Source organism: Bos javanicus, chromosome 13 (assembly GCF_032452875.1).
Source record: "Bos javanicus breed banteng chromosome 13, ARS-OSU_banteng_1.0, whole genome shotgun sequence".
NCBI lineage: Eukaryota > Metazoa > Chordata > Mammalia > Artiodactyla > Bovidae > Bos > Bos javanicus.
The window spans coordinates 58,975,711-58,996,705 of record NC_083880.1 but is presented as its reverse complement, the minus strand read 5'-3'; the positions used below and the strand labels follow the sequence as shown (position 1 = coordinate 58,996,705).

General features: G+C 49.7%; 1 protein-coding gene across 1 annotated transcript in view; it reads right to left on the bottom strand.

Annotated features, from left to right (window-relative positions):
- Window positions 1–20,995, bottom strand: part of BMP7 (bone morphogenetic protein 7) — an 86,858-nt gene that overhangs the window by 17,411 nt on the left and 48,452 nt on the right. The window contains exon 3 of the mRNA XM_061437073.1: window positions 11,817–11,965. Within this exon, the coding sequence (XP_061293057.1) occupies window positions 11,817–11,965 (149 nt within the window). The remainder of the gene's footprint in view (window positions 1–11,816; window positions 11,966–20,995) is intronic.

The window sequence follows — 20,995 nt, the reverse complement described above, 5'->3', positions numbered from 1 at the left end:
TAAAGCATATACCAACATACGTGGATATGTACATACATAAAGTTTATTTTTGTTTTAATATCCCCACAAAGGGCAGAGAAAGGTTATATTGGGGGAGAGGACGCGTGGGTTGGCTGGGAGAGGAATTCCTTTTCATTTTATGATGTTACAATATATGGGCTTCACTTAGCACTTGCAAAGATTTGTTTTATTTGTCTCTAAATGTCCAGGGCAAACCACACTGAATAGAGAGCCAAGCCAAACGTATTAGGCAGAGGGATTGAGTTGGGTGACATTCATCTAGGCAAAAGAGACACATCTGATTTTAACATAGGTCTGTATCTTTGGGAAAGATGAAAAGGATTTATATTCTAGACAAGTGTTAGTGCTCGTGCTCAGTCACACAGGGGTGCCCAACTCTTTGGACCCCAGAGACTGTAGCCTGCCAGGCTCTTCTGCCCATGGGATTTTTCAGGCAAGAATACTGGACTGGGTTGCCACTTCCTCCTCCAGAGGATCTTTCCGACCCAGGGATCAAATCTATGTTTGTTGCATCGACAGGTGAATTCTTTACTACTGAGCCACCCAGGAAGCCTTAGACAAGAGTTAATAGGTTTAAAAAAAAAAAAAAAAACCTGAAGATTTGCCCAAGGATGGGGGTTATCACATTTTGCAAATAAAAGTACAAGATGCTCAGTTAAATTTGAATTTCAGATAAATGAATAATGTTTGCAATACATGGGACATACTTATATTATGCAGTGATTTGCTGTTTATCTGAAATTCACATTAAACCAGGCCATTCACATTGAACAACCATCTGTGTTTTATCTGCCAAGACATGCTCCTTTAGTCAAGATAAAAAGCCTTTCCCGGCATGTGATGGTGACTGACCCCGCCACAGACTATAACAACCACAGTGGGGAGGCCTCCCACCCACCCAACAGGTAGGTAACAACTCTGCCAATTGCTGATTTCTTCATCCTTAGAAGAATTCATGGCTTGCCTGTCTATGGGGTATTCTGTTTCTCCCTTTTGACCTTCCTTAAATTTTTGTTTTCAAATTAATGTATAGGCTCCAACATTTTGGCCACCTGATGTGAAGAGCCAACTCACTGGAAAAGACCCTGATGCTGGGAAAGGTTGAGGGCAGGAGGAGAAGGGGGCAACAGAGGGTGAGATAGTTGGATGGCATCACCTACTCAATGGACATGAGTTTGAGCAAATGCTGGGAGATGCTAAAGGACAGGGAAGGCTGATGTACTACAGTCCATGGGGTTGCAAAGAGTCGGACGTGACTGAGTGACTGAACAACAAAAATCGACCTTCTTTTGGTAAACAGATCTGTTTTAATGTGTGTATGGGTTCATCTCAGCATCACTTCTATCAGGATACAGGGCACTGCCCACACCCCAAAGAATCCCCTTGTGCTACTTAATCTCAGGGCGTCCAACCAGGGTTGAGCCTGCCCCGTCCAGGGGACAGTGGCAGTTCTTACAACTTGGGGCAAAGGATGCTGCTGGCATGGAGTGGGTGGAGGCCAGAGATGCTGCTAAACATCCAACAGCACAGAGGATATCCCCACCCCAAAAAGCACACAGAAAATGCCAACAGTGCCAAGGAGGAGAAAGCCTGCTTTCTCGTCACTCCCTTCCCCGACTCCCAGACTCTAGCGATGACTGACCTTTTTGCATCCTTACAGGTTTGCACTTTCTAGACATTTCATACACAGGCACGCCTAGTTTCTGTGTCAGCTTATTTCAACCCACGTGTCTCTGAGATGCTCTCACGGTGCCATGAGCTTCACGGTCCATAGTGTGGATGCACGAAGCCTGGTGACGCATCAGCAGCTGAAGGACACGTAGGCTGTTTCCAGCGTGGGCGAGCACAAGCGTCATGAGATGTTTCCGGACAGGTTTTGTGTGGACCTACATTTTCATTTCTGTGATGTGAAGCAGAGGTGCAATCCTTCGTGTTGCCCATTCCCCACACTCTTTGCACACTCTCAGAGTCCATCAGGGCTGGTATCATCCCGCCTGCCATCTGGAGAGGCCAGGGAGGCTACAGAGCGGCTCTGCTTCCCTGGCAGGGCTGGGTCCACTGCTAACACTAACCAGGGATGGCCAACTAAAGTCCATGGGCCAAATCCAGCCCTCTGCATCTTTTTGCAAATACAGTTTTGTTGGAACAAAGCCTTGCACATCCATGCACACATTTACCATCTGCTTTAGTGCATATATTTACTGCCACTCTAAAGACCAAGTTGAGGAACCTCACAGAGAGTGTCTGACCCACAAAACCAAAACATTTATCATCTGGCACTTTACAGAAAGAGTTTGCTGATCTCTGGACTAAATGACCCAGATCCATATAATTCTAGACTTGTAAAGAAAACCATAAAATATCCCCATGAGATAAGATGCCTTTACTGTCTATTATCTGCCAAGGAAAGGGTTCCTGGAAGAGTGGGCTCTACCCATTGCTGGTTCACAGCAGATTATTGAGTATGTGCTTCATGCCAGGCACCGTGTGGAGCCCATTCTGTGTACGGCTCCTCAGGCAGGACTACTGACTACTGTGCCATGCGCTGTGCTCAGTCGCTCAGTTGTGTCCGACTCTTTTCAATCTCATGGACCGTAGCCTGCCAGGCTCCTCTGTCCATGGGGATTCTCCAGGCAAGAATACTGGAGTGGGTTGCCATACCAGGGGATCTTACCAATCCAGGGATTGAACCTGGGTCTCCCGCATTGCAGGCTGATTCTTTACTGTCTGAGCCAACAGGGAAGCTCACTGACTACTAGCTATTCCATTTACAGATGGAGAAAGATGACTGGAGGCTACAAACTTGACCACTGAGCCTTTGCCGAGCGCAAGTGGCTGGAAAAGCAGAAAGGAGAGGTTGCCCAGGCACGGACACAGACCACTTCTGGGGCCTCCAGAAGTTGGAGGGATCCATGGAGGCTCAAAGGGGAGATCCTTACAAGAGGCGGGCCAGGTGGGCAAGGGTGTGGATGTTGGACTCTGGGAAGTGATTTGAGGACCAGGGATGAGCCAGTGCATCAGGCCATGGCTGGCAGGTCCCAGTGGCCTGAGCAGAAATGGCACGCCCAGCCCAGAAGAGCCCAGGAGCAGACAAGAAGCACAAGATGGGCCTCCCAGGAGAGGAGGGAGCACAGCTCAACTGCAGAGAGTAGTGGCATTTTGGTTTTCTTGTGGCTTCTTTGTTTTCCAGGCCTACAGCTATTGGGTGCCCTTCAGAGTCCCAGAGCATTAAGAATGCTCCTCCTTCATTGTGCAAAACACATTAATTCCAGCCACTCCTCTTGATGGACCAAGGCCTAAGTGACCAGTGAGAACACAGTTAATGTTTGTGACATCTCCTTACCCCAATTTCCCAAGGCCACCCCAGCTGCCATTGTCCACCAGCCCTGGAAGGACCCACCCCCGCCTCTCAGTCATCAAGGCCTCTTCCTTGGTTCTCTCGCTCTGGCTTCTGAACAAACAGGATGTGAAGCAATCGCAAGGACAAAGGCACCTGGGAGCCAGCTGTGCCTCGGGTGGACTGCTCGCCAACCTCAGCTTGACGGGGCTTAGTCTCCTCGGCCTCCGTGGGCGATTGGCTCACTCCTGGGGCTGTCCCCAGCTGCTGCGGCCGGCGCCACACTTGCACAGCATATGCCCTCAATCCTTTAAGTGCCTCGCAATCCCATTTGATCCCATCTGGGATGATCAAGAATAGGGATATGTACTCTTGCGGCCCTGGAGAGAAACCCGAGGCCCTCTATGTACATAGAAGTCCAGCACGAGCCCGAGTCTGCCTCCAGAAGGCAGAGGTGGGTGGGTGGGAGAAGAAGGGGCCCTTCTGTTCTTGGAGCTCTGGGGCAGTCAGGAAGCTGGAGGTCCCCTACGAGAGAGTATGAGAGGGGAACTGAGACCCTCAGATTATATTCTTGGGTCAGGGAGCCAGGGCCGAACAGTGCTGCCCTCCCGAGCCATCAGTGATTTCTTAAGCAGACAAGGGAAAGAAGGAGGATCCTGTAAGTTAGGACAAGAGGTTGGAACAGATGTCTTGGGAACAAAAAAGTAGGTGCTTCTGTGTCTGCAAAGATGTAAAAGTCTCCAGCCCAAATCAGTATTCACTTCGCCATTGCTTGGCGATGGGAGGCAGTATCAGGAATGCCATGTGCAGGAACCCCCCCGAGCTGTCCTCAGGATGGGAGAAGCCTTGTCTTGTTCAAGCTGGAGCAGAGTCTGCAATAGCCCCCTGGCCCATCAGAGCTCTACACAGATGTTTGTTGAGTGAATAAATGTGCTTTCAACGTAGGCCAAAAGGCCCTTGATGGTAGGAAGCTGGTTCTGACCACCAGGTGCTGGGGCTCAGAGGGTTCATCATCACTCCCAGGCTGGCATGCAGGCCCCGGGCTGACTTGACCATCAGGCCCTGTGGTCAGGCCCACGGTATTTTTAGGGGCCCAGGAAAACATCCTAATGTCTCTTAAAATCAGAACACAAAACATGGGGTTTTTAGGGCTGGACACAATGTTTTCATTTTTAATCCAGCTAGGATTATATTCATCGTTATACCCAGATGGTTATAAACATAATTTTTAATATTTTTGCATGGAGGGAGGACCCCTGGCCACTTCAGTGACACTGGCTCCTCTAGTTAGTCCTGTGGGAAACCCACTGTCTTCTGAGTCTTTTTTCAAACTCTCTTCTCAGGAAAGGGGATTTGGAGAGAACAGCCAGGCAGAAACCAAGACGCTTTAGGGTCCTGGGTTCTGTCTGGATGGCCGGCTGTGCACCCAGCAGGAGCTTGTTAATGACACACTGCCCCCAGGTGTGGCTGCTGGTGATGTCACTCCGCGGACAGGGTGCTGGCCCAGGGCTCAGCATTTTACATGAATTCACTCTTTTCTTCCTCCTAGCCATAATCATGCCCAAGGAACAAGGGACATGGATGGATGGCATCAGGAGGTTGGACTGAATCCCAAAATCACATGAGGCCTCCCTGTGGAGCACCAGGCTCCTGGGCCCTGGAGTGAATGTAGTAGCCGCAGGCCTAAACCCCCTCTGTTCCTGCATGAGACTCCCTGGTCCAGGCAGGCTGTGAGGGTTCAGCTCTCAGCAGCACCTCCTGGATAGCCCCCTTGCCAGCTGGCAGGCCCTCCACACTAGTGTCAGGGTCTCCTCTGCTCAGGGGGCCTCTTCTCCCCTCTCTCACCACCCCTGGAGGGTGGGGGACCTGCCCAGCCTTTGTGGCTGGGGCGGGGGAGGGGCTTCCTGTCCTCGTCTGTGCAAGGAGGGACAGCAGACACCAGCCCTCCTTCCTGCAGCATCCCATCCTCGGAGACGAGATGAGGCTCCCCACTTGGTTCCTGATGAGCCCCAGGTGCCCGAGGGGTTTATGGGCTTCTCCCACAGGGGCTTGCTGGCTGGCGGAGGCCCCAGCTGTGCACACTCTCCGACAGGAGGGCTGCAGCTGGAGGAAGAGGAAACAGATACACGCTTCCTGGGTGGTCTCAGGCGGCATTTGGAGACCCGGGCTCACCTCACCTCGCACCAAACATCAGGAAAGGAGGTCTGTAACCCCTGTACTTCACAAGGATGAAAGTGAGCTCACCGTAAGACGCTGCACGCCTAGCCCAGGGCCCCATCCCCTCTCCTCCCAGATGGGGCACTGGGAGTTGGGCACGGGTGCCACGCCCTGGAACTCGTCCCCTCCAGGTGCTGTCCAAGGCAGCGACCCTCACTGAGTTCATATTACAGCTAGTGGTCCCAGGGCAGGGACCAGGCTGTTTCCACAGGCCATGCAGGGCTGGCACACAGTATCTGCCCACTAATCTGCCCATCACATGGCATCACCCCAGCATTCATGGACTCCCCAGCAGGCCCCGCTGATCTTTCACCTGTGTAGGCATCCAACATGAAAAGGTTGGAACTCACGTTTAGATGTGGCCAGCCTGAGCACCATCTTATAAACAGCGTACCCCAAAACACGGGGCATGACTTCACCAGAATCTTATCACTGGGCCAGATTCCAAGTTACTGAGGAGCTTGTGAGAAAAGGCAGATTCCTGGGCCCATCTTCGGGGACTCGCCATCAGAGGGTCTGGAGGTGGAGCCTGGGAATCTGTATGTTCAATGTGCCTGCCACCCTGAGGATTCTGATGCAGAAGGAACCCCGTGGAGGAAACGTTTCCCAGCCAGGAGCCTGTGGTCTCAGAAATGCTGGGCCCTCTCGCTTCGTACCTCATTCCCCCGTCAAAGGTCCAAAAACTCACATGCCCAGCTGCCCACTGAATATTCTGCCCCTCCCAGATGGTGTGGGTGGGTGGGCCTTCCCTGACTCGGGCAACCAGACCAAACTTGCTGCCTCAGCGTGCACAGCACCTGGACAAGTCAGGTCCCAGGGCGGCAGCATCCATGCCCGGCCCCAGGGCCCCATTAGGAGGGGAGGAGATGAGGCACCAAGTCAGGGGCGCAGCATCGGACCCTTACCCTAACTCTAGACAGCATCCTGCGGCCACTAGGCTATACTCCTCCTGCATGGAGGCAGCTGATGGAATATAGAGACTCAACACCCCTCAGGGGCCTCAGTTCCCTCGCCTGTCCCATGGAGATGTTAATAATAGCATCCACCCAAGTGGTAATGGTGAGGATTATAGGAGACAATGGCAGAAAGCACTTACTTTGTGCTTAGCAGCTACCACATGTTAAGCAATTAAGCTTTTCACTGGCATGAGCTCATCTAATCCTTCACAACCACCCTGAGAGGTGGAAGCTATTATTAACCCCATTTTCCAGATGAGGGACATTAAGTGACTCACCCTGGGTCATGTGGCTAGAAACAGCAGAGCTGGGACTCAAACCTGGGGAGTTAGCCAGCTCCTGAGCCCAGGCTCTAACCATCAGGCTACGACACCTCAATAAATGCCAAGCCTCAGCAAAAGGTGGGGGACAAAGACCCTGGGTGTAGGGGAGAAAGGGGTTGGCAGGCTTGACACTGGGTTGAGTGTCACTTAAGAGAAAAACCAAACCTAAGCCATCCTGAGCCAGAAGGGTAGGCAGGACAGAGGAGCACCAGACCCACTGAGGTCAAGTTAGCAGGTCAAACCCATATCCACAAGTTCAGGGAAAAGGTCACTCTGAAGAAAGCAATCAAGTCTCCCTCAGCCTCATTTGTGCCCCATACCCAATATGTTCCACAGGGACTTTTAAGAACAAAGAAGAGCTGAATGAACCTATTGCCAAATAAGTTTGGAATTCGGCTACGCTGTTGACCCTATCAGGAGATTCACAATGGACATTGGCAAAATAAAGGCTCTGATAAGTCCTGCAGTGAAACCTGCTTAGTTCATCCAGCCTAGCCTTTCTTGCACATAACTGATCATGATTCCTCACAGAACACAGTTTGAGAAATTCTGGTAGTGGCAAACTCCTTCTATAAACAGCATGTCTGCAAATAATATTTCCAGATTTCTGGGCCATAGCGTCACTGTCACAACTACTCAACTCTGTTGTTACAGCACAAAAGCAGGCTCGGGTGATGGCATAAACCAGTTAGTATGACTGTGGAATACGAAAACTTTATTTATGGACACCAAAATGTAGATCCCATATAATTTTATGTCACAAAATAGTCTTTTAAAAATTTTTCTCAGCCATTTAAAAATTTGAAAACTATTCTTAGCTCACAGGCACCCCAAAACAGCTTGGAGGCTGAATTTGGTCCACCATGCATAGCTTGAAAATCAGGTATAGAACAACAGGAAACTACAGTACCTTCTAGGACTCCACTATAAAGTGTTAGGGGCACGGAAAGGGGAAGGAAAGTTTGGGGTGGGAGGGAAGCTTGGGGAAACCGTCAGTAGGAAGAAGACTAGACTGGAAAGAAGACAAATGTGGCCCTAAACTCTGTGACCATTCTCATATAGCATGTGGCCATAGACAGATAATTCTGGAGAAAAAATTATAAAATGTATCTATGCTGTCTAAATCTACTTGGCAAAACCCAGCATTAACCACAGTAAAAGAAAAACTAAAAACTGGAACAATATTTACAGCTCGATCACAAAGGACCAAATGTCCCTAAAATGTAAAGCAGAAAAAGCCCAACACCCTCTGCAAGCAATGGACAGAGGAGACAGACAAGGAGGAAATGGCAAATTCAGAGGAAGGGCTCAGCCTCGCTCAGAGGAGAGAAAAGCAAAGCAAAACTATGAGATCCCACGTGTCATCTATCGGATTAGCCAAGACAGGTAAGTTTGAAAGCTGATGAAGAATACGCCTGCCACTGCTGGAGATGCATGTTTGATCCCTGGGTCAGGAAGATCCCCTGGAGGAGGAAACACCACACCAGTATTCTTGCCTGGAAAATTCCAAGGGCAGAGGAGCCTGGCAGGCTACAGTCCATGGGGCCACACAGAGTTGGATACGACTGAACGACTGAGCATCTTCCTTCCAACAAAGAAGGGGCACCGGTGCCCTCGTACAAATGGAATGACCTCTCAGGAGGGCAAACTGACAATACTGATCAAAACTACAAACAGACAATGTCACTTTTGGGAACTGTGCCTAGAGTCACACTCACTCAAGGGTCCAGGGACGTATGCACTGCAGCCGTGTTGGTAAGAGTGAAAGTCGGGAAACTCTAGACATTCATCACGGGGGACTGGATGAGTCGCTTTTGGTGGTAGTAACAACTTCTAGGACATGTGTATTACGAGCCGACTCCTCTTCTCAGCCCTTGCTACTCAAAGCACAGTCTGGGGACCAGCAGCTTCTGCATCATTTGGGGGGGTGTTTGGACCACAGCCTCCTCTTTGCCCCAGACCTACTGAATCAGAATCTGCATGTTCACAAGAAGCCCAGGGGATTCCTGTGTGCCTCAGGATATGATTTTTATTTTTTTATTTTTTCTGGTATTTTCTTTTTTTTAATATAAATTTATTTATTTTAATTGGAGGTTAATTACTTTACAATATTGTATTGGTTTTGCCATACATCAACATGAATCTGCCACGGATGTACATGTGTTCCCCATCCTGAACCCTCCTCCCTCCTCCCTCCCCGTACATCCCTCTGGGTCGTCCCAGTGCACCAGCCCCAAGCGTCCAGTATCGTGCATCAAACCTGGACTGGTGATTTGTTTCATATATGATATTATACATGTTTCAATGCCATTCTCCCAAATCTCCCCACCCTCTCCCTCTCCCACAGAGTCCAAAAGACTGTTCTATACATCTGTGTCTCTTTTCCTGTCTCACATACAAGGTTATCATTACCATCTTTCTAAATTCCATATATCAGCGTTATTATATTGTATTGGTGTTTTTCTTTCTGGCTTACTTCACTCTGTATAATAGGCTCCAGTTTCATCCACCTCATTAGAACTGATTCAAATGTTTTCTTTTTAATGGCTGAGTAATACTCCATTGTGTATATGTACCACTGCTTTCTTATCCATTCATCTGCTGATGGACATCTAGGTTGCTTCCATGTCCTGGCTATTATAAACAGTGCTGCGATGAACATTGGGCTACACGTGTCTCTTTCAATTCTGGTTTCCTTGGTATGTATGCCCAGCAGTGGGATTTCTGGGTCATAAGGCAGTTCTATTTCCAGTTTTTTAAGGAATCTCTACACTGTTCTCCATAGTGGCTGTACTAGTTTGCATGGGACCTAATTAAAATTAAAAGCTTCTGCACAACAAAGGAAACTATAAGCAAGGTGAAAAGACAGCCTTCAGAATGGGAGAAAATAATAGCAAATGAAGCAACTGACAAACAACTAATCTCAAAAATGTACAAGCAACTCCTGCAGCTCAATTCCAGAAAAATAAATGACCCAAACAAAAAATGGGCCAAAGAACTAAATATACATTTCTCCAAAGAAGACATACAGATGGCTAACAAACACATGAAAAGATGCTCAACATCACTCATTATCAGAGAAATGCAAATCAAAACCACAATGAGGTACCATTTCATGCCAGTCAGAATGGCTGCGATCCAAAAGTCTACAAGCAGTAAATGCTGGAGAGGGTGTGGAGAAAAGGGAACCCTCTTACACTGTTGGTGGGAATGCAAACTAGTACCGGACATGATTTTTTAAAGTCTTCTGTATTAACTCACTCAACCTCAGAACAACCCAATGGCCCAGGCCCTCTCATTACCTGAGTGTTGGAGATGAGGAACGGAGGCTCTGGGATATGAGGGAAATTGTCCAGTCACACAGTGAGAGAGCAGTAGGGCTGCATTCACTCCACATGCACACATACACACAAGAGCCTTTACAGAACGGGAAGCACTTTAACGGCGGAAAAAGACCAGCCTCCGAGATACATTGTCAGGTGAAAAAAGCAAGGTGAAGGACACTGTGTAGACTATGCCAGTATTTGTGGGGGGAGGAAAAAGCAGACTCTATACATTTAATAGCTTAGATGCCCAGAAGGCATCCTTGAAGAGAAAGTAACTCAGTCGTGTCCAACTCCTTGCGACCCCATGGACTATACAGTCCACGGAATTCTCCAGGCCAGAATACTGGAGTGGGTAGCCTTTCCCTTCTCCAGGGGATCTTCCCAACCCAGGGATCGAACCCAGGTCTCCCGCATTGCAGCTGAGTCACAAGGGAAGTACCCAATAACTCAGACGTAGCTGCCTCTGGGGCGTGGAACGCAGCAGCTGGAGGAAGGACGTCAGAGGGAAACTATTCAGTGTTGCACACATCTGGAACTTAAATTTGGAGCCTAGAACATGTATTGTTAATACCTATACTACAATATGGGCTTCCCTAGTGTCTCAGACAGTAAAGAATCCGCCTGCAATGCAGGAGACCCAGGTTCGATTCCTGGGTTGGGAAGATCCTCTGGAGAAGGAAATGGCAACCCACTCCAGCATTCTTGCCTGGAGAATCCCATGGACAGAGGAGCCTGGTGGGCTACAGTCCATGGGGGTCACAAAAGAGTTGGACACAGCTGAGTTACTAACACAACATAACACGCTAAAATATAAATTTTTAAAAACTGGTATAAGAAAGATGTTGCACATCCTAAAACCACCCCCACTTCATAAGAAATAGACTTTGCGGAAGGAGAAACTGGCACAGCCAGGCCCACCCTACTGCTCCACTTGCCTTCTTGTCTGCCCTTCTCAGAAAACATGGCCGTGGCATGTGGAAGAGATGCTGGGGGGGGGGCGGTGACAAACAGTAGCTTCTCCAAGTATTCGGGAGTCGACACTACATTCAGTCTCTTGGAAGGGGGTTCATGCCTCACACCAGTGCAATGTCCTTCACTGGGGTGATTTTGCCCTGCAGCGGACATCTGACAATGTCTAGAGACATTTTTGGTGTCACAAGTGGGAGAGGCGATTGGCTTCAAGTGGGGAGAGGCCAGGGAAACCATGAAACATCCTACAAAGCCCAAGACACCCCAGGATGTCCTGTGTCCTGAGTTTGAGGGGCCTGCGTCAGCACGGCTCAGATGTTGCATGTGCGAGCATCACTAGGGGCTCAGCTGAAGTGCAGGTTCAGATAGGGCAGGCCTGGGATGGGCCAGAGAGTCTGCATTTCTAACGGCGGGGGCCACCTGTGCTGCTTTGGAACCACACTTGGAGCAATGAGGCCTTACCCAACCCAGCTCTGGTCAACAGTATAAATGCCATATGAAAAAGGGGTAGAGACTGCTTTCATTTGGATTAGAATGCTCGACAGGAAGTGCTGATGGGGAAGCGAGCAGAGGAAGCCTGGTCCTAATAGACATGAGTTGAGCTCCCCCCAGGGTCTACAGTTGCGGGCTGCATCAGCATGAGCTGGGGTGCTGGCTGGGAACTTACCGTCCAGAGTCTCCACCGACAACTGCAGGCCCAGGTTGTGCCGCGGGTTGACCACCCAGTGGTTGCTGGTGGCTGTGATATCAAAAACGAGCCAGCCCTCCTCTGAGGCCCAGAGGGTGCGGCTGTCGAGCAGGAACAGGTCGGACTCCCTGCAAGAGAGGAGAGAGACACAGGCTCCAGGTCAGCAGGTCGTGGCTCGGTCACCCCCGTCAGCCAGTCAGCCATTGGTGCATGGCAGAACTTTGTGAGTGGGGGAGCTGGCAGGAGGTCTGCCAGCCCGAACCCCGACAAAGTGCGTTCATCAGACCAAGATCCAGCCATGGAGACCCCTGATGGGAGACAGAGTGCAGAACGGGGGTAAAGAGATACACACAGGAGACAAGGAGCTGCTACGAGACAGACGTGCCCTTCAGATTTGTTGGGGGTGACAAAGGATGAGATGGTTGGATGGCATCACTGACTCAATGGACATGGGTTTGAGCAAGCTCCGGGAGATGGTGAAAGACAGGGAAGCCTGGTGTGCTGCAGTCCATGGGGTTGCAGAGAGTCAGACACGACTGACTGAATGAACAACAACAACAATGTTGAGGGGATACTAGTGGGACAGAGCACAGGAAGGCAGGAATCCCACCATCTCCATGAGGCTAGAAGTCTCAGGGAACAGAAGTTCACCCTTGTTCACTTATTCACCACTTGCCAGGCACTGTCCCAAGAGCTCTACACACATTGTCTCATTCAGTTCTTACAACACTAAATGGTGGGGGTATTACCATCTCTGATGGATCCACGATAAAACCATGACTTGCCCAAGGTCACTTAGCCAGGAAGATGCTAGACTGGGGCTTCAGCCTGGCATCTGAGCACCAGTGCAGAGATGCTCCTTATTTCCACACTATATAATTTCTTCATGAGGCCACCAAGCATTAGGAAGTGGACCCCCAGCAAACATCATTAGTAGAGGGAGTACTTTAATTCTCTTTCTCAGATTTGTAGTAGAAAATGGTTAAAACCACAAATAACCTTGTAAGGATGGAGGGTGAATGGATGAAGATGGATGGATGGATGGATGTATGGAAGATGGATGGATGGATGGATGGATGGATGGTGAATGATGGATGAATGGAAGAAAGATGGATGGATGGATGAATGGATTTTTACACTCCTAGATAGTAGAATTCTAGTATATGCTGCTGCTGCTAAGTCACTTCAGTCGTGTCCGACTCTGTGTGACCCTGTAGACGGCAGCCCACCAGACTCCCCCATCCCTGGGATTCTCCAGGCAAGAACACTGGAGTGGGTTGCCATTTCCTTCTCCAATGCATGAAAGTGAAAAGTGAAAGCGAAGTCGCTCAGTCGTGCCCGACTCCTAGCGACCCCATGGATTGCAGCCTACCAGGCTCCTCCATCCATGGGATTCTCCAGGCAAGAGTATTGGAGTGGGTTGCCATTGCCTTCTCACAATTCTAGTATATAAGATATCATAATGCCTCTTTTGGAACTTTTAATTATAAGAATTCGAAACAAAAATTTTGAGTCCTTTGACAGCCAGTTAGTATATTTGAGCTCCTATACTGTACCAGGCAGTGGGTACAGTGATGAACAACATCCAACCAGTTCCTGCTCCAAGGTATTGACAATCTTTTTCATGCTGGGGGGAATCTAATTTTCCTGGGAAATTACATGGCTCAGTCCGTAAAGAATCTGCCTGCAATGGAGGAGACCCAGGTTCAATCCCTGGGTCAGGAAGATTCCCCGGAGAATGAAATGGCAACCCACTCCAGTATTCTTGCCTGGGAAATGCCATGGACACAGGAGCCTGGCAGGCTACCATCCACGGGGTCGCAAAGAGTCAGACATGACTGAGCAACTGAACCACCACCACCATGCATGTGATTGAGATAAGACTTCTGAGCTTATGGACAACAAGCGGAGCCACAATACAAGACGGTGCCTTGTCTCTTAGCCAACCAAACCACAGTCTCTTGTGACTGTAGGACACTCACTGCCTCTGTAATACAGAGAGATCAGAGGAGCAAGCAAGACCTTTTAGAGCCACAGAACATTTTGAGGATGCTGTTCAACTTTCACGGCCAAACTGAATTAAGATAAGGAGACAATCTTCCGTGACCCATTTACTTCTCTTTTTTCCCGGGGCCCTTTCAGATGTAGCTTCAAAAAACTGACTTGGAGAAGGATGTTCACACAGATCCCAAATGAGAATTTCCACTCTCTCCATCTCCAATTTGCCTTGATGGCTTTCCTAGCTATGGAGAGTTACCAAGACTGTCAACGAACCAGTTTGCTGCTCTCAACAATTAACAGATGAGAGAAGAAACACACTCCGAAACAATCCCCTCACTCGCTCAGGCTCCCAGGGCCCCAGCAGGAAACCGCCACACTGCAGCACAGAAGTCATCAACCTGGGTGGCGACTCTGCCAGAAAATTGTTATTTGCAGGAAAATGTGACCAGATATCCGGATAGGCCCTGATGGACAGTAAAACAATGAATAGTAACTCAGGGAACAGAATCAGGCCTTTGGAGAGAGAACGCTTTGCCAAACGATACTAAACATTCTCTTATTACAGCCGGGACACCGAGGGCCAGATGTTACAGGCGAGCGTTGACTCATTGTGAATCAACGTGCATGCGAGCGCAGTCTCCCTCCCCTGAGTCCTGGTTCGCAGTGTGTTCCAGCCTTGCTGAGAAGAGCCAAGCCTTCATGGAAGGCATTGGGACAGGACAGCCCTGTCGAGGTGGGGGAGTGGGATGCTCACACAGGCTCCGCTTTAAGACGTAGGGCTCAGCCCCAGGTTGGTCCCATGAACGGGACAGGCGGGAAATTACTCAGCAGCCATGTCCAGACAGACGGCTGGGAAAGTGCGAATTTCTTGACACCACCTGGAGCATCTCATTAGAAATCAATGGTTCTTACACCAGGAGGAACAAACAAGCCCTTTATGACATGTGTATTCACCACGAACACACCAACCTTCCTGACTCAGCCCAGGTGACAGCAGAAGCTGGACACGTCAGGGTGGGGACCCTGTGTGTGCCAAGTCACTTCAGTCATGTCCGACACTTTGCGACCCTGTAGATGGTAGCCCATCAGGCTCCTCTGTCCATGGAATTCTCCAAGCAAGAATACTGGAGTGGGTTGCCATGCCCTTCTCCAAGAGATCTTCCCAACACAAGGGCTGAATCCATGTCTTTCACAGCTCCTCAACTGGCAGATTCTTTGCCACTAATGCCACCTGGGCTTCAGGGAACCTAAATGCCCTCTCTCCCCTTTGCCACTGCTGAGAATCTAGGTGCTTTCTGTGTACCAGCTCCCTGATCTCCAACAATCAGGTTACTGTTCCCATTTTATACACAAGTAGAGTGAGGTTTCGGAGAAGGTAACGGCACCCCACTCCAGTACTCTTGCCTGGAAAATCCCATGGACAGAGGAGTCTGGTAGGCTGCAGTCCATGGGGTCGCTAAGAGTCGGACATGACTGAGCAACTTCCCTTTCACTTTTCACTTTCATGCATTGGAGCAGGAAATGGCAGCCCACTCCAGTGTTCTTGCCTGGAGAATCCCAGGGACAGGGAAGCCTGGTGGGCTTCCGTCTGTGGGGTCGCACAGAGTCAGACACACTGAAGTGACTTAGCAGCAGCAGCAGAGTGAGGTTTAGAGAGGGGAGGACAAAAGTCCACATTGATAAACCTTGAAAGTGAGAGAACCAGGACACAGTGCTGGAAGTGTGACCGGAGGACTTGGGCACTTGAGCCCCGTCACCTCCTTAACGCACCCTCTCACCAAGGGGCAAGAGATCAGAAGCGTGTTCAGTCCTGCACGATGCATGTTATTGTCACAACATTGTGGGGAGCAGAGAAAATATTAGAGAAGGCGCGTGGGATGAAGTCCAGGCAGCAGGGAAGGAAGGAAGCAAGTAGGGCAAGCCAGCTGATTGCAGAGCCTCAGTTTCCTTCTCTGTAAAATGGCTAGAATGTCCTCTCCTGCAGCAGGTGAGGGAGCTGAGGGAAGACTACTCTAAGGATAAACTCCCAAGGCTCTTGGAGCATTTCTATAGTTACTCCAAGTCATGCCAGTGTTGGTGCACAGTCCCTGCTAGACAGCAAGAAATTCTAGGATGGGGACTTTATCCTGGTCCCAGTCCTTATGTGATTTCCTAAGATCCCCAGAACAATAGACCACATGTCCACTCAAACAACGATCACCTTTGACACCAACATTCATCAAAGTGTATCAGGATGTTCACAGTCATGCATTGTCTGCAAACATGACATCAACAATTCCTCCTCCCCCTCCCCACAAGCAGCGCTCTCATAAATCAGGAAGTCTGCTCGCACCTCTCACATCTGCAGTGACCATCTGACTCGCTGCGGACCAGTGGGAAGGAGGCCTTGCCATGTCCAGGGCAAGAATGCAACAGGCTTCTTGGATCTGCTCTGCTGCCCACTGGACTGGCAACCCTGACTCCTCTACTGCAGAGAAGGCACGGAAGGGGAACAGGGCAGCAGCTGTGGAGGAGGAGGGTCTATGAGGGGAGAAAGAGACAGAAACCAAATCAGCCCTCATGGGAGGTGCATCTAGGGTGTTCCGGCCCCAGCCGAGCTCCCAGCTTCACTGGGGACTACAACAGACGCTACCAATAGTAGAAAAACTGCCCGGCTGAGCCCTGCCCAAATTCCTGAGCAATTAAACATTGTTGTTCTAGCCACCGCGTTGTGGGTGGCTTGTTCACCACAGAGATAGAACCCAAACAACAGTCACACTTTCAGAACAGAAAAATGACAACTAACCTTAATCTACTGAGAGGGACAGACGAGTGAAAACAGAGAGCACACCCCACTGCTTCACAGCTCCATCAAAGCATGTACTTGTTGACAACGGGGATATATGGTATTAAGTAAGAAGGTGTCATAAACAGGATGTGTAATTTGCAAATTTCTGGGAAAATACAATATGCTAACATTGGTTAAGAAAAAAGAAATAGAAAATTTGAGTCAAGTTACTAAATATGTACTAGTGAATTGAGATAGGAGTAAAACACCTTCCCCAATCCACACCCAGATGCTTTGATACTGTATTTTTACCAAATTCACCAAATTATTAAGAGAAAATTGCTTCTTATAAAAACTGGTCAAGAAAACACAAGAGGCAAATTGAGAAGCTATATTGTAAAGCTAGCATGATTCCAAAGGTGGAGAAGGCCAATTTGAATAGACATTTCTTTAAAGATACACAAATGGCCAGGGAACACACAGACAGAGGGTCAACATCATTAGCCACTGCTGTTGTTGTTTAGTCACTAAGTCCTGTCCAGCTCTTTGCAACCTCATGGGCTGTAGCCCCCCAGGTTCCTCTGTCCAAGAATTCTCCAGGCAAGAACACTGGAGTGGGTTGCCATTTCCTACTCCAGGGAATCTTCCTGACCCAGGGATCGAACTAGCATCACCTGTGTCTCCTGCATTGGCAGGCGAATTCTTTACTACTGAACCACCAGGGAAGCCCCTTAAACAGCACAACTCTGAATATACTAAAAACTAATGAATAATATGTTTTACAAGGTTGACTGGATGATGGTATATGAATTATATCTCAGTGAAGCCATATTTTAAAAAGTGAATAAAGCCAACCTAAGTTCAAAATATAGAGCACAGTGTCACGATGCTAACAACTTTTTCTAAGCTGGCACACCTACACGTGGGGAACCTAAACACAAATACTCCGGAGCTGCAGCAACAGTTCCTTCTGAAGGGTGTTTCTCTCCGCTACACACACATCAACGTTGGCTCAAGTCACCAAGCACCATCTGTTTCTCAAAGAAGTGAGACAGTACGAGTTTGCGTATTTCCATGTTTTACTGGGCCAGTGGAGCAAACCCCGGCACGGTGGCTGGCCTGGCTTCACCTCCTCTTTGGTGTGGGGACAGTTCTGCCCACTCCTCCAGGCTCATAGGGGCAGCCGGGCTGGTGAACTAATTTAACCTACCAATGAAAGAAACACCAGAAGACCCCAAAAGCAGATTTCTCCCCTCCCGAAACCCAGGCTCCCCCAAATCCTTGCTCTGTGTGAGACACAAACCACCAGTGATCCCAACTCTGTGGCGGGAAGGGCTGTCAATATTTAACCGCCGGCCTGGGGACAGAGTGGGCTTCCCTGGTGGCTCAGATGGCAAAGAGTCTGACTGTCATACAGGAGATCTGAGTTCGATTCCCGGGTCAGGAAGATCCCCTGGAGAAGAGAATGGCAATCCACTCCAGTATTCTTGCCTGGAGAATTCCATGGACAGAGGAGCCTCGTGGGCTATGGTCCCTGGGGTGGTAAAGAGTCTGAAACAACTGCATACCTAACACTCACTTTTCACTGGGGTCAGAGTACTGCTGGGGCTTGCAGGCTCCCCCTCCCAGGGACACCCAGGAGAGTACCTGAAATCTAACCCACAGCGGGAAGCAGGAGGAAGCCCATGCCGTCACCTGACCCAGTTTCCAGCATCTCAACCCACCTCCCTCTGGAAAGTCCTACTATGACAGAAAAGTGGATATTTTAAAATCTCCAGCGTGGGAAGGTGGAAAGTCCTTTTCTTTCCGCCCCTTCCCTGCCTTTTTTTTTTTTTTCCTGCCCTGTGGTTCCTTAGAGACTATTTAGAGACTGTGATCTCAAGGAGGGCCTTTGCCCACGACCCATTCCTGGAGCAGTAGAGCCCCACGCAGGATGCAAGATGCCAACCACTCCACCCAGGGCCTCGGAGAAATCATTAACACTTTGCACACACTTAGCTCCTGGGAACACAAGCCTGAAACTGGCAGGATGGGAAGCCTGAGGATTCCTCTGGCCCCTGGGCTCTGCAGGGAGGAGCGAGAGCTATGGTCCAGGGGCTGTGAGTGCATCTCACCTGAGGACAAGTAAACCCTGAGGAAGGACCCTCAGGGTGAGCAAGACAAAGGAAAGCATCAGATTCGAGGGGTGAGGCTGTCCAAGGAGGTCATTCCTTGAAAAGTGTCTCCTGAGGGAGGCCAGAAAGGTGAGCAGGGCTGATGAAGCTCAGGGAAGGAAGCGTGTTCCAACAGAGGGAACAGAATGTGCAAAATCTCATGAGAGAGGCAACCGTGGAGGGGCTGTGGGAGCTCGGTGAGCACAGGGGCGGGTGGTGGCACGAACCTGCAGGGCAGCCTCCAGCCACGGGAAGGTTCCGATGCTGGGAGAGCTGGGCGGCTGGCAAGTTTTAAGCAGGGAATGGAAATAATTGGCTTTGGGTAGACTCTCCATAGGGCTTCCCAGGTGGCTCAGTGGTAAAGAATCCACCTGCCGATGCAGGAAACTCAGCTTTGATCCTTGGGTTGGGAAGATCCCCACTCCAGTATTCTTGTCTGGAGAACCCCAAGGACAGAGGAGCCTGGCAGGCTACAGTCCATAGGGTTCACAAAGAGTCAGACATGGCTGAGCACTAAGCACAGCACACAGACTCTCCCTCAGCCCTGCTCTGACCCTCACCCTCACCCTATGGCTCTTTGGGAAACTGCAGGGCTGGACATTTTACTTTTAAAACCCTACATGTTGTAAATGGTTTCTGGGCCTCGTGAACACTCCTCAGAAGGCAGTAAGCGATGGAGAGGCCAGAGCTTTCCCAGACTAATTCGATGTCACGGAGGGGGAGCAGGCGATGGCGCTGCTAAGGATGAGTCAGGCTGGGAAGGCAGCAGCCCCGCCACCATGCACCTGGAGTCTGCCGGCAAACATCAGCCCTGCAGGGAAGCGCGGAAGGAGATCAAAGGAGCCCACAGAGGAAGTGGGGCGTGGCTGCCCTGAGGCTCTCGGTCCTGGGAGTGCCCCTCTGGGCAGGGGAGGACCCAGCCCAGATCCCAGCACCCCACTGGGCTTCAGGGAATGCCCCATCTCTCTTCCAAGTCACCCAGACAGTCCCTGGTGACCCCAGGACGGGAAGATGAAGTCAGGGAGGTCTAAGGCTTTTTTTAAACATTTTTTTTTCTTAAGGCTGCGCCTATCCAGGAAGCCTAAAATTAAGTCATTTGGGGGAGAAAGGTGGAAAAATACACACACTAAAGCACAATATCCTCCCACAGCCAGAGCACGAGTCACCAGCCCACAGCTTCGCCACCCCCAGGACTGTCTGTCTATCTGTCTCTGTCTCCCTCCTCTCTTCCCTTCCCCATCCACCTACCAGGGCATTCACAGGAGGGTCAAGGACACTCCTTCCCAGAGCCCAAGAGGCCTATGTTATCAAAGTCAGGACACAGATCAGCAGCCATTAAGGTCTGGGTCTCCGTTGCCCCGTGTGCAAGAGGAAGGGTTGCAGTTTGCCAAACTCTCAGAAACAGTCTCCTACAAATAAAGTATTAAGAGAGGAAAATGAACAGGTTGAAGACCACAAAGTTCTGTATTCAAATAAGACCAGAAAGCACCAAGAACAAGCACCAGAAGGCACTAAGAGATTTCACGATGCACATCAGCTCTTGAGAGGTTCTGAGAGATCCTGGACTATAAAGAAACTATATATAGTTCTTTGGACTATAAAGAAACTATATATAGTTCTTTGGACTATAAAGAAAGCTGAGCACTGAAGAATTGATGGTTTTGAACTGTGGTGTTGGAGGAGACTCTTGAGAGTCCCTTGGACTGCAAGGAGATCAAACCAGTCCATCCTAAAGGAAACCAGTCCTGAACATTCATTGGAAGGACTGATGCTGAAGCTGAAACTCCAATACTTTGGCGACCTGATGGGAAGAACTGAGTCATTGGAAAAGACCCTGATGCTGGGAAAGATTGAAGGTGGGAGGAGAAGGGGATGACAGAGGATGAGATGGTTGGATGGCATCATCAACTCAATGAACATGAGTTTGAAAAAGCTCTGGGATTTGGTGATGGACAGGGAAGCCTGGCACACTACAGTCCATGGGGTGGCAAAGAGTTGGACATGACTGAGTGACTGAACTGAGAGATCCTGCTGCAAAGCACTGTCTCCTCTGGCCATGAAGAGTGATTACAGAGGCTCTGAACTTATGTACACATGCAGATCATGGGGGCCGGCAGTGGAGAGCGATGAGGACTGGAACTAAAAATGGGATGCAGCTACCAGCTGGAGAAAACAGCCAGGAGGTCTAAGTGGAGCTCAAGATTCTCCCCAGGGTAGATCATACTCTGAGGAGGTCA